The sequence below is a fragment of the Pteropus vampyrus genome, unplaced genomic scaffold (genome assembly GCF_000151845.1).
Source record: "Pteropus vampyrus isolate Shadow unplaced genomic scaffold, Pvam_2.0 Scaffold377, whole genome shotgun sequence".
NCBI classification, from domain to species: Eukaryota; Metazoa; Chordata; class Mammalia; order Chiroptera; family Pteropodidae; genus Pteropus; species Pteropus vampyrus.
The window spans coordinates 706,342-719,060 of record NW_011889158.1 but is presented as its reverse complement, the minus strand read 5'-3'; the positions used below and the strand labels follow the sequence as shown (position 1 = coordinate 719,060).

The 12,719-nt window shown below is 58.8% G+C and overlaps 1 protein-coding gene and 1 non-coding gene across 2 annotated transcripts; both read left to right on the top strand.

Annotated features, from left to right (window-relative positions):
* The first annotated feature begins 18 nt into the window (after positions 1-18).
* Positions 19-10,030, top strand: XKR5 (XK related 5). The gene is made up of 6 exons (XM_023523063.1): positions 19-276; positions 2,026-2,210; positions 3,038-3,253; positions 3,641-3,810; positions 6,681-6,792; positions 8,568-10,030. The coding sequence occupies exons 1-6, from the start codon at positions 104-106 to the stop codon at positions 9,695-9,697; spliced, it is 1,986 nt and encodes a 661-aa protein (XP_023378831.1). The 5' UTR covers positions 19-103; the 3' UTR covers positions 9,698-10,030.
* A 2,388-nt stretch (positions 10,031-12,418) lies between these two features.
* Positions 12,419-12,536, top strand: LOC111731455. The gene has a single exon (XR_002777145.1). It is a non-coding gene; the product is annotated as a 5S ribosomal RNA (ribosomal RNA).
* The last annotated feature ends 183 nt before the right edge of the window (positions 12,537-12,719 follow it).

The window sequence follows — 12,719 nt, the reverse complement described above, 5'->3', positions numbered from 1 at the left end:
CAGAGCCCGGCCTGCGGTGGGGACGCAGTGATGGCCGGTTACCCAGGCTCGTGGCCACCTCCCACTCACCTTCCCCCTCGTCCGCCCCCTAGGCCTCTGCACCATGGTCTACTACTTCGCCACAGGGCAGCTGCTCTGGGGGTGGCTGGCCCTCACCGTGCTCCTGCCTGGCTTCTTGGTCCAGAGCCTCAGCTACCTGTGGTTCCGAGCAGACGGACAGCCAGGCCAGTGCTGGTTAGCCGTGCTGCACCTCCTGCAGCTCGGCGTGTGGAAGCGGTAAGCTGGATGACACGCGTGCACAGGAAGGCTCTTCCTGCACGAGTGTCCTAACCCCCCGCACCCCCGCCCCTGGGACCGCAAAGCTCACAGCACCTAGTGCCCTAGTCAAGGAAGCGGGCACAGCTTCAAGCACAGACGGCTGTGGAGCCAGGCTGGCGATGTCTGCATCGAACCTTTGATGCAAGAAGAAGGCACTGGGCAGCCAGGGCCCGTTTGTCCCATAAAAAGGCGGCCTGGATGAGCCTAGTGCTGGCTGGCTCACCTGCGGTCCATCTCGGCAGGCCAGGTGTGCTTTTCTCTGGGCTCCCTGCAGTCAGGAGAGATGTGGCAGGGAGTTTACGTACGTGGCGAATTTCCGTTCTCGGCTGCTGCATCATCCTGTAGAGTCGCCAGGAATGAAACAGGGAGATCATTGGCGGGGACCCGATGGGCGAAGCCGTGCAGCTCCAGTACTCATTGAAATGAAGTAGTAGGTGCTGAGGACTGGGGGGAGCACAAGGGGTCACTGCCCAGCCTCAGATCTTGGGCTGCGGTCGGCGGATTATGCCTTCGAGCTGCTCTCGGGGCTCCCTGTGTGGGAGCCGAAGTCAGATTTCTGATTTCTCAGCTGAGTCTGAAGAGAGACGAATTCCCTCCCTGCCAGAGTAGAATCTCAGATTGGAAGTAGAGGGTGCTTTGGGTAGAGACGTCAAGCCACCACTGCGGATGTAATGGGACCCTCAGAGCTGGAACCTTAGGTCCTTAAAGGCACCGAAAGCGGTTTTCGGCCACAGTGATATGCCTAACATTGGGCCTTTGCGTTCAAAAGGTCTGATTCTTCCCAGAGGGAGGAGAGCAAAGGTGGCTTTTTAATCGGACTCCCACAGGGGTGGAGCCTCTGCAGGGCACTGCACCCCATGTGCAGCCCCCACCTGTGCCCAGCCCCTTAAAACCATTAGGGGGTTGGTCCCTCCAGGCACCGCCTCGTCAAGCATGTGGGCTCCAGGACAGACCACCTATTGACAAACAGGACAGCTCAAAGGGAGGGTTAAGTCAATGTTAGTCCCTTGAGAAAAGCTTCCTGAACAATTGCCAGATAAATCTGCCTTCTGGGCTCTGGGGGGACCCTGCCCCATCTCACCCGGTGCCTCATTCAGAGATGGGGCTGTGTCAGGCTCTCAGCGTGTCCAAACTCATGCTGCTGGTGCCCAAGAGTCACTCCATACTCCCCTTTTCCCATTACCCCCAGCCACCTGCCTCTCTTGCCATCCCAGCCAGGGCCCCTCTTCAGTCCCCGTTCTGCTCTGTGCCTGTCCCAGTGTCAGAGGCACACGAAGTTCTCCTGTGAGGATGAGGACACTTTTTCTCACCTTCTTATGCTCTAAAGCAACGATGACATGATACCTTGTAAGAAGCATTCGCTGAGCAAATCGGTGTCCATCCCAAGATGTTCTGGGGTAGGGGACGCAGCTTCGGTTAGCCCCAAACCTTGTAGGGCTCAGAGAAAGCCCCCCCCGCAAGCCTGTCTGGTCCAGGCTCCCAGCGGGCCGCCCCCCTCCCTCCCACACATGGGCTGCTCGGGATCACCCACAGCAGCAAACGGACTAGAACTGCCGTTAGGTCTGGAATCGGAGCTCAGGGATCCTTGCGTGTCGCTACGACAGGTGGTTCTCTAGGATGCTATAGGTCCCAACAACGAGCCAGGGAGGTGTCTTCGTCAAGCTGGGGCAGTCTGGCCCCGCAGCACACGCCCCGACTCTCCCTCAGGCACTGGGACACCACGTGGATGGTGCTACGGAAGGACGGGGCGGCCCACGGCGAGGCCCCCCTGCCGCTCCAGGAGGCGGACCTCTCGGCCTTGCGCCTCCTGGAAGCCCTGCTCCAGGCCGGGCCCCACCTGCTTCTTCAAACTTACATTTTCCTCGCCTCGGACTTCACAGATATTGTGCCAGGTGAGTGAGTGACTTCCTCCGCGAGCAGAGACTGTCTCACACCTCAAGGGGCACAGAAACTAAAGCTTTATTTAGCAAGACCCCTTCATTTAAGATTTCCGCTGCTTGGGGTGAGGGTGCCCAAGCTCAGGAGCACAAGGGTGGCGAAAACTGGCTTTCGTTTGGGCTGATTAGTTCACGGCGCTTGACCCCCGTCATGGAGGTCCTTCCGCAGGTAGAAACTGTGGAGCGTCAGATACCCCGAAAACACCTGGGGAAGGTCCCACACCCGCTTCTCGCAAGATCGATGCGCCAGCACCTCCTGTGTCGTTAGTCGCTGGCCGGGTCCCTGCGGCCAGAGGCTTTTGAGACGCTCAGGCCCCGGCAGCGTCTGCCGCCAGCGGGCACACACCCCGGGGAGCCGGCGCGCCCCCTTCTCCCGCTGCGTTCTCGCGGTGGCTTCTCCCGCGCAGCCCCTTTCTCCGGCCTCGCCCTGCCACGTGTCCGCGCGGGCGCGGGCGCGGACATCACAGCGGTGCCGGGCGGCCATTCGTCTTCATCGAAGGGCCCGGCATGACACAGGGTGATGTTTGGTTTCATGTCTTTGATGGAACCTCGTTCTTGTGGCCCAGACAGCACAGGACGTTGGGTGGTACCCCGTGTTCAGAGCCCAGAGCAGGGGGTGACGGGTCAGCGCCCCGGATGCCGGCGCCCCCCGGGCGTGCACGTGCGTGTTTGTGCTCAGCCTCTGCGCCCGCCGCCGGGCCGCTGGGCGACGATGACCCGGTGAAGCCAGCTCTTACTCAGAGGTTAGACATCGCACAAATACCGCTGCCGCTTCCTTCCAGCGCTGAGCGCCCTGTGCTCCTGGTCGGCGCTGGCCTGGGCCCTGGTGTGCTATGCTCGCTTCGCCGGCTCCGTGAGGCCCGGCCACCTCTCCCCGCCATGGACGTGGGCGGCCCTGCTCTGCCAGCAGCTCTGGAGGATGGGCATGGTGGGCGCCCGCGTCCTGAGTCTGGCCCTGTTCTTCAGATCTCACGGCGCCTGGGGGCTGGCGGTTGCAGGTAAGCCGAGCTGTGTGGCCGCCATCCAGGGCGAGCTGCGTAAGGAACCACCTTAATTCCTTAAAATAGCCACTTAGACCAGCAACCCCAGTTCTGGAGGCTGACTGGGCTCCTGGGGGGGTCTTGCCCCGCGGCCTCAGGCATATGTCTAAGACAGCGGGTGTCGGACACACAGGGAGGCTCGCTGTACACATGGCATCTTCGCTCCCACGCCAGGCACCCCAGGCTCTCTGCACCCCACAAATCTCTCCTAGGTTTGATCTCTCTTGGATGCCGGGTCAGGCACGGTCAGAACAGAGAAGAAAGTCTGAGGCCCTGGTTTGTGTGTCCCTGCCCCACCCCCTCCCGGGCCCCCCAAGGGGACCCTGACTTCCCACCTTGCTCCAGGTGCCCACTGGCTGGTGATGACGTTCTGGCTCGTGGCCCAGCAGAGCGACATCGTGGACAGCACCTGCCACTGGAGGCTGTTCAACCTGCTGGCGGGCGCCGTGTACATCCTCTGCTACCTCAACTTCTGGGACAGCCCTTCCCGACACAGGATGGCCACGTTCTATATGGCAAGTGGGGACGACAGTTTTCTTCGATTCTAACTCTTACTGTGTAGATAGAGCACACGCGTGCGTGCGTGTGTGCACTTGTGCACGCATGTCTATTTAAGAGAGAAAAGCTTAGTTTTAGGAAAAATTCTAAATGGAATTGTAGTCTCGAACAGAGATGGCAGGCTCTGAAAATAGGTGTCCGGCTGTCCTCACAGGTACAGGTACCACGGTAAGAGCTGTGGCGTGTTCGCGACGTTTTTCAGCCTCCCTCCATCAGCCCACCTGATAAGCACAGTCACAGTGCTCCTGTGTTGCGTACACAGTGGCCTGGTCGATCGCCTCGGTTACTGAGTTACAGCCTTGGTGCCAGATAGTGTGAAAAGCCGAAGGTGATGCAGTGCCTGCCTTCAGCTGCTCCTCGTCCAGTACAGGAGATACGCTCTTTTTTAACCAGAAAAAAAGAGGCAGAAATGCTAGGAAGGGGACCGTGTCTGAAACCCACGTGCCGCATCACATCGGATGGCCTGACGTGCTTTTGACCAGAAGGCGGAGAGGGAGCTGCTCTGCAAGCAGAAACGGGGGAAAAATGCAGCCACGGGCTCCCGGGCACAGGGCGCGGAACCGGACAAGCTCGCAAGGGCCGCCCCGCCCTGCCGATTACTGCCGCCGACGGGTCTGGCCGAGTCTAAACTCTCCGAACCCAGCTTTTCATTGGCACTTCGGGAACTAGGCCGCCTGCCTCTCAGCGTTCCTGTGACAGTGACATAAAACCCACCTTTTCAGTGTCGCTGGGATGGTTAAATAAAATAATAATAAACAACTTGGCACAAAATAACCAACAAATAGTGGCCATTACAAGATGAAGAGATTTGCGGGGCTCAGGCGATCCGGGATGGAGCTGTGAGCAAATGCAAGAGGCCGGAGATGCAGCTTCTGCCGGGGAGGTGGCGCCGTGGTCCCCTCCCGCTGTAGGGGAGCCCCGTGGGGCTTGGTGGCCCCCTCGGCACGGGGCTGACAGACCAAATAGGCCCCGTGACATTGGACAGTTACAGAGCCTCGCCAGGCCTCAGTTAGCACATCTGAACCAGGGATAAGAACACCCACCTCGTGTGGGGTGCGGCGAATTTGTTAACCTGGGGCGGGCTGGCTCGCCGTGACGCGTGTCACAGCTTCCCCGCCCGCGCGCGTACGCACGGGAATGATATAGAGGATCATTTGGCCGTCCATTCGCAGAAGCCGTTTCTTCATCTGCCAGTGCCCACACACGCTCCGACAGGTGGGAACTAAAGGAACAGACGTCGCGTGTTCATGTGTGGGTCACTCCCCTACGTGCGTCGCCACAGCACCTCACGGGAGTTTTAGAAGCTGTCACACGCTGAAGGAAAACGCTTTGTTGCTTCTGGCTGTCTTAGTCACTAGATCGCTGAGTCAAGAGTGACTAAGTAGGAAAGATGGAAATCGGACACGACCGAAGGTCACAGAGGAGCATGCAGTGGTGGCGTGGGCACTCCGCAGGTGGCACAGGCCAGCAGCTGCGCCTGTTTGACTCACAGGCTCCTTTGGCCTCCTCGCAGCCCTCCAGTGTGGGGTCATGAGAATCCAGCTGAGGCACTGGACAAACAGAGGCGAAGGGGCACGTCCAGGGGCACGCGGCCGGCCCGCGATGCTGCCCGGTCCAGATCTCCCATCCCTCAGTCCAGGCCTCCTGCCCACACCCCTCCACGTCAGGCCCTGCCACGTGGTCCCTTCATGGACGCTCTGTCTCCTAGCAGGCACCTCCCCTGCTGGAGAGAGGAGCCCTGACGGACCAAAGGGAAAACTGTGTGTGCCTCCTGGGTGAATCTCCTCCTGTCGGCAGAGAAAGAGCCGATGCCACTGCGCCTGGCTTCTGTTGTTGTTTGAAAAGCACAAAGGCCACGCAGTCCACTCCCTGAGGAGCACAGGCCTGGTGGCTCTCAGAGTAGCCCTGGTTTTTAACGGCTAACAGAGAAAGCACGTCCCCAGGTCAAAGCCACCCGGAGCCCACGGTATGGGGACGGTGGGCGTTCTTACGTTTGTCAAGCAGCAACTCGTGACGTCTTTAATTTTCTCCTTGTTTGACTTTCCTAGAGTTGAAATGGCACCAGTGAATGACCGTGGCAAAGCTCTGACTTCCCGCGTCAGTCTGACAATCTAGTCCTTTGATGTCTCATATACGGCATTTCAATATATCGTCTTTGCATTATGTCCAGCGTGTTTAATTATTTTAAGAAATAGATGTTTGCGTTTCAAGATTGGAAAGTAAAGTTAATGAGCCGGCCTGGTGGGCAGAACAAAGAACCTTCTGCACAGCAGGGGGCCTTTGGTCCCTGGAGAGGCTCCAGGGTCCACAGCAAGCGTGCCTCCTCTGCTGCCACCTGGTGGCCGTGGGCCAAATCTACCTTTAAAGAGGCAAATGGTATCTGGGAAACATTCTGAAGTTTTTACTGAAGTTTGTGACTAGCGTACTGGTTTCAGTGGCACTCTGAACTCTGCAGATACTTTTAGTTATTGTGTTATAAAGCTAATACATGCATACGGTGAGCACGAAAGTGGGGACCATATAAAGCAGGAGGTAACCGTCTGACTCGCCAAAGGAGCAGCCGGCGCCATGTGGGCTGTGACCTTATGCTTCCTGTGCAGGTATGAGCTGCAGACAGTTTAAGGAGCTGCACTAAGAACAGGGACAAGCCCCCTTTGTCGGGGACCCTGACCCTGCTTCTGGGGAGCCCGGTCACCACGGGGCCCTGGTGGCCCCAAGGAGGCTCTGTCCTCACTCCAAAGGAAGGTGCTGCAGAACTGCAGTCCGGGTTTGTCCCTGAGGCCACGTGCTCCTGCCTATGCGTGGTGACTGTCGTCTTGTCCCACAGATTATGCTGCTGGAGAACAGCATCCTGTTGCTCTTGGCCACTGACTTTCTCCAGGGGACATCGGCGACCAGCCTGTGGACCATGGCAGGAGTCTTGTCCGGATCTCTGATTGGTAAGACCTGGTGCGGCCTTCCCACTGTCCCGCCACACCCCACCTTCAGGGCGACACGGCCTGTAAGTGGCCGTGCTGGTGCCCGCCCAGCCCCACTTCCGGCATCTCGCCTGGCGCCTGGCGGAGGCAGATCATCAGTTCGCTTTAGGGATGGACGAGTGACCCCAAGGTCTCTGCTGTGCTCGTGTTCACCTGGCTTCACAGACCCATGTGACTCCAAAAGGAACCCACTCCAACCTTGGGAAAATTAAAACAAAAGGCACCCCCGCTGCCAGCCTGCTGTCCCCACTGCACGCCCGGCCCGGGGGGCAGGGTGCTCTCGGTCGAAAGGCCAAGCTAGACTGCCCAGGGCAGGCGCCCCAACCCTGCGCATCCTCGTGCCTCTGATACACGATGGAGCGCAGAGATTCCCCGGATGTTCGCAGCAGCCCTGGACCCTCGGCCCCGCCCCCTCCCTTCCCCCACCACCCTCGGCCCAAAGCCTTCCCTCTGGTGACCCACAGCCTGAACGAGGCCCGTGGAAGTGCTGGGTGCCACCCGACAGCCCTGACCCCCAAGCAGAGAAATAGGTGTCGGAGGACTGGGGTCCTTTTATTGCTCTAGCTCAGACGGCCGGAGGGGCTCACCGCCGGCCCGCTGGGCCTCCCCATCTTCCCGAGCTGCCTGACCCCGACTCCCAAGCGGCCCTGGAGCGTGCTCAGTGGCAGGATGGGCATGGTAGAGTCATGGAGCACAGGCTCCCATCCCGAGCTCCCCCGACAAACGTACTGAGCCCGGACACCGGCTCGCCGGCCTGGGGCTGCCCCCGAGAGCCCCGCGAAAGACGGGGCCACAGAAAGGCTGGCGTCACTGGGTATGAGCCCCTGGGCTGCGTCCTCAGCGGGCTCAGATCCCCTTCCTTGGCCTGGGGAGGCTCATTGTAAAAGAAAAGGGACAATAGCTCCCTCGCTGGCTGATGGTTCAGACCGAGGAGCAGAAGGGGCCTGAGCTGTGGATCGTGCCCCTCGCTCCTCCCCCTCCAAAGACGGCACTCAGAAGAAGCGAGCGACTGGCCGGTAGGGTCCCCCCAGCTCTTCCTGCCCCTCCGATGTTCCCCCCACGCCTGTTTCGGGTGTCACGCTGTTTATAACGAGCTCGCTGAAGCCGGGCACTCGAGCCAGGCCAGCAGGAAACTGGAAAGAACGTGGGAGGTCGCCGGAACGCTCTGGTAAAGAAGTTATTGCTAGTCAACACTCCGACCAAAATAAGTGAATCCGACAACAACGTGATTAAGATGTTGATGCTCAAAGGAAGTGTTGTTGCCGCCGCCCCCGGAAACTCCATACGAGGCGTTTGATGAGCACGTTTAACCTCTGCTCGGGTCTTGTTTTTGAGACCGTGCCTCGGCCCCAGCTTCGGGGCCCATCCCTCCACCCGCGTGCGGAGGGTCGAATTCTGATCCTGTCACGTGAAAGTGACATTAGCATTCCTGCCAGACATGTCTCTCCAACACAGGCACACACCCCCCGCCCCCATGCACTCAGTTGCAGCTCAAGGAAGAATCGGTAGGATTGAAACTTTTTCTATTTTGAAGTTTAGAAACATGGAAGCTGGAGCCTGAGGGAATTCCCTCCAAACATCCTGCCATGATGCTCCAACAAGAACCCCGATGTGGATCCCAAATTACATTATTCTACCAAAAACTCCAAAGCCTGGAATTCTACAAGCCACGGGCAGGATGCAGGACTTCCAAGAATATAACCTTGGTCTCTCTTATTTTTTTCCTTCTTTTGCAGGCAGTGTCTCGCTGGTGACTTATTACAGCCTGCTACATCCTAAATCCACAGACATCAGGCAGGGCTTTGTGAGAAAGTCCTGTGGCATCGCAGGGGGCGACAAAGCAGAGAGAGAATCGTCTCCCCCGGGCCCTGCCCTGGCTGGGGAGAGTCTGGAGAGCCCAAGCATGTGCCAAGAAGAAGGTTCTGAGCTAACAAGTCTGGGGGAGCCCCCCAGCCTGCAGTGGGGCCCCCCAGAGGCTGGGCTGGAAAGCCAGATTGCCGAGGAAGACCCTTTCTTCAGTCACCACCACTGGCTGTTGGTGAAACTTGCCCTAAAAACGGGAAATGTGTCTAAGATCAACGCGGTCTTTGGAGAAGACCGCCCTGGCTGCTTTCGCCCCCCTGCATGGCGGGTGAGCCCACATGACGACCAGCAGAGGAAGCCTCCATTTTCCCAGCAAGAGCCCCCGCCGTCACCCCATGACTCCCTAGCCTCAGAGAAAGGCTCTGAGTTTCAAAGCGTCTTGAAAGCAGAAGCCGACCTGTCAGAAAGCTCGAGTTATGTCTCTTTTGCCAGCGATAACTATGACAAAGCTCCTGTCCCAAAGCCTTGGGCTCTGCAGCGGGAGGGCAGCCCAGACGAAGGAGCAGGGGCTGTTTCTGGGGTGCAAGAAAGAGGTGCAGGTGGGCAGCTGAGCAGAGGGGAGGGACAGGGGGACTCCACGCTGTACTTCAGTGCCACCGCTGAAGGGGCCACACCCTCACACCAAGCAGGTGGCCAGGCAACGCTGCCGATGTTAGGAAGAGGCAGCCCTGCCCTGCCGGCCTCACCCCCGCCGGCCGCGAAGCCCTTTCCCGTCACCATGGCCCGCATCAGCCCCATCCTGCGCGGGGGCCCGGATGGAAGGCTGTGCCCCCGGGCGAGCTTCTCCGGCACACCCCTGGCCGGCTCAGAGTGTGGGGAGCAGCAGGAGCCCACGAGGGACCTGAGTCACCCTGCCGCCGATGGCACACCCACGTCCTGGCCAAGGACGAGCCCGAGGCCTGCAGAGGAGCCCTGCCTCACGTCCACCCCCAAGTCCGAGTCCACCCACAGCGACTCTAGCTGGAAGGAGAGGCCGAGGACCGACACGAGTTTCTTCATCTGACCAGTCACGGCGCGGGAGGAAGGCAGGCTGCAAGGTCAAGCTGGTCGCTGGGCTTCGAGTTGGGAGAAATCCCACCCCTGACACCTATGGCCTTGGTGCATCATGCCCCTCCCCCCACACACACACCTCCACCTGCACAGCCCAGAAAGGAGGGAGGCAGGTGTGATCGTCTGTGCTCCACTGTGATGTCACACGTGCACAGGACATGCTCTCCAACAGCCCGGGGGTGGGGGGGGGTTCTTCCTCCCTTTCACAAACCGTATGATCCTTATTCTAGTTGTTGTTGTTGTTGTTGTTGTTGTTGTCACTTCTGGGAAATGAGGAAGTACAACCCAGAGTCCTATTGTATTCTGGCTCTCGTCACAGTTAGCTTCTCCTGACACTGCTGATTGTTCATCAACCCTCTTTATAAAAGCGTGTTCTAACTGTGTGATTTTGACAAATCTCAGAGTAAGATAATGCAAGCCCTTTCTGGAAGTGGATGAGAAATGTATGCTTGTAATCATCGACCTAACCGAGAACGCAGGTGTCACTCTGAGATTCCCCGATCTCTTCGGCAGAGCCTAAATGAGAGGTGGCATCTGTGACTTAGGCTCATCCGACGGGAGGGACATTAATGCCCCTCTGCCCTCATGCTCTGCCTCTTCCTAACTCCTCCCCTTACACGTGTTCTCTGTGGGTGAGTGTCTGCATCATGTCTGTAAGCCTTCCTTCACAGCTGGCTCGGGAAGTCTAATCAGAAACCACTGAGCAGGACCAGTCCACACAGGGGGCGCTGGGTCCCATTTGCTGGTAGCACTTCCTAACACCGCTGGGTTCAGGGACAATATTCGAGCCCCAAAGAGGACACGTAGAGTGACGTGCTGAGGGCGTGTGCGACATCCTCTGCAGTAAGTCTTAGCGTTAGGCTCTGCTGGCAGCCAAATAAGCCAATTCGAGCTAGCAGAGGGCAGCCGAAAACCTTCGCTACGGCTACGTGCAAAGTGAAGGCAGTTTGCTGACAGGACAGAAACTCCCCCAGTCACCCTCGCTGTAGGATTATAGCACGTGGGGTCCTCCTCCACCCACCCGTGAACCTGGGCCTCTTCCCGGATCCCCACAGACCCCCGCCCCTGGGCATCTGCAAGACGGAACTCAAGCGCCCCATCTTGGGGGCCTTCCCCAGTCTCCCCCCACTTGCCCCCACCCCAGCTTGTCCTCCACAGTTCCCGGCCCTCTAGCGACCTCTTCCTGAACTTGAACGAGGTCTGACTTTGAGCTCGTAACCCCAGGGCCTAGCACGCAGCGGGTTTGGGACGCCGTGGGACGGTGACTGCTCCAGCTGTGAATCCCAGCTGGAGAAACACCATGGACCAGGCGGCTTCAGCCACAGTCATCTGGGGACTGGGAAGGCCAAGGTCAAGGTGCTAGTGGCTCAGTTCCCAGTGAGAGCCTTGTCCTGGCTGGCAGATGGCCACCTTCTCCACGTGTCCTCCTACCGTGAGGGGAGAGAACGAAGCTCTCCAGTGTCACTTCTCATAAGGACACGAACCTCCCCATGGGCCCCACCCAGGACCTCATCTACACCTGACCACCCCCCAGAGTCCGTGTCCCCTAAATACCATCAAGCTGCGAGTTAGGGCTTCACACACGGACATCAGGGGGACGCAGCTCAGTCTTAGCAGAGTGCGTCCTCTCAGAAGGGCCTTTGTGTCGCACGGAAAGGTAGCGGTGGGACGCAGTGAGTCTGCTCACGCTTTTCAAACGTCCCAGCCCTTGAACGGGCTCAAAGACTAGAAATCCACTCCACTCACTCGGTTAACTATGTGCCGTGTATACACCAGGCACTAAGCAGACGGAGCCTGAGGCACGGACGGGCTGGTAAGGGGCCAGGGACCAGCGTGGCCCCTCCATCTCACACCTCTAGGGAGCGGCCTCACCCGGGACATCGAAGTATGTGTCACTCCCGTGGTGGCATCTGTCTTGTGTCTGCTGTCCCCCAGGCCTGGCTGCGTCACTTGATTGTTCTGAGGCTCCCACACTCCCTTCTCCTCCCGGAGAAGCAGCAAAAAGACTCTGCGGATCCCTGGGCACTGCAGATGGCACACACGTCACCTTCGCTGCCATTGTCACTAAAGCAGGGGACCTCCAGAGCCGCCGGAAGTCAGGGCTGGCTCCCATCAGTGTCCCTGTGTTGGTGGCATCTCCTTGTGGCGGGCTGGTTCTTCAGCTGCCGGCCCTGGGGAGGCCTGGGCCGAAGGACGGCTGATGGCAAGTCCCCAGGAAGGCCCAGTCCGAACAGAGGTCCAGAAAGCTGGCCTGCAGGGCAGACACCAGGCGGGGGCCCAGATGGGCAACTTGACCCCCAAATCGGCCTCGAGGTCCTTCTCGCCTGCACCCTGTTCCTCATCCAGCAGGGAGAAGCGGTGTGTGCGGAGCAGCCAAGGGCCTGGGGGAAAGAGTCTTAGAGAAGTGGGACCCGGGCAGCAGCTCCCAGGAGGACAGAAACACCCACGAAACGCCCCGTTCTGCTCACGCCTCTGTCACTCCAGAGGACAGCGGAGCCTGGGATACGGCAGGCCGGGCAACGGTTTGCTTGGTTCTCACGATGCTCGGCCACGCCAAGCATGGGACTTCTCCATCCCTTCTGAGTCCTGTCCTGAGTCAGTTCTCAAGCCGCGTGCTCACTCCGCCTAGGTCTTCTGAGCACCAAGCAAGGATTTCACCTTAAACCCCACTCCGGTCTACAGCCACGCCACCCTGAACACACCGACCCCGTCTGATCTCGGAAGCTAAGCAGGGTCGGGCCTGGTTAGTACTTGGATGGGAGACCACCTAGGAAGACCAGGTGCTGTAGGCGTAAAATAAATAAAATAAAATAAACCCCACTCTAGTTGCTCTCTTTAAAACAGACTGATGTTTTTCTATCTTCCTGAATTTGATTTATTTTCCATAGTATTTAGAATGACTGATTATCTCGTTTCCCCAGGACTGGGGGGGTTTCCTGGGCTGTGCGATTTTAGGGGTAAAACCAGATAGTACC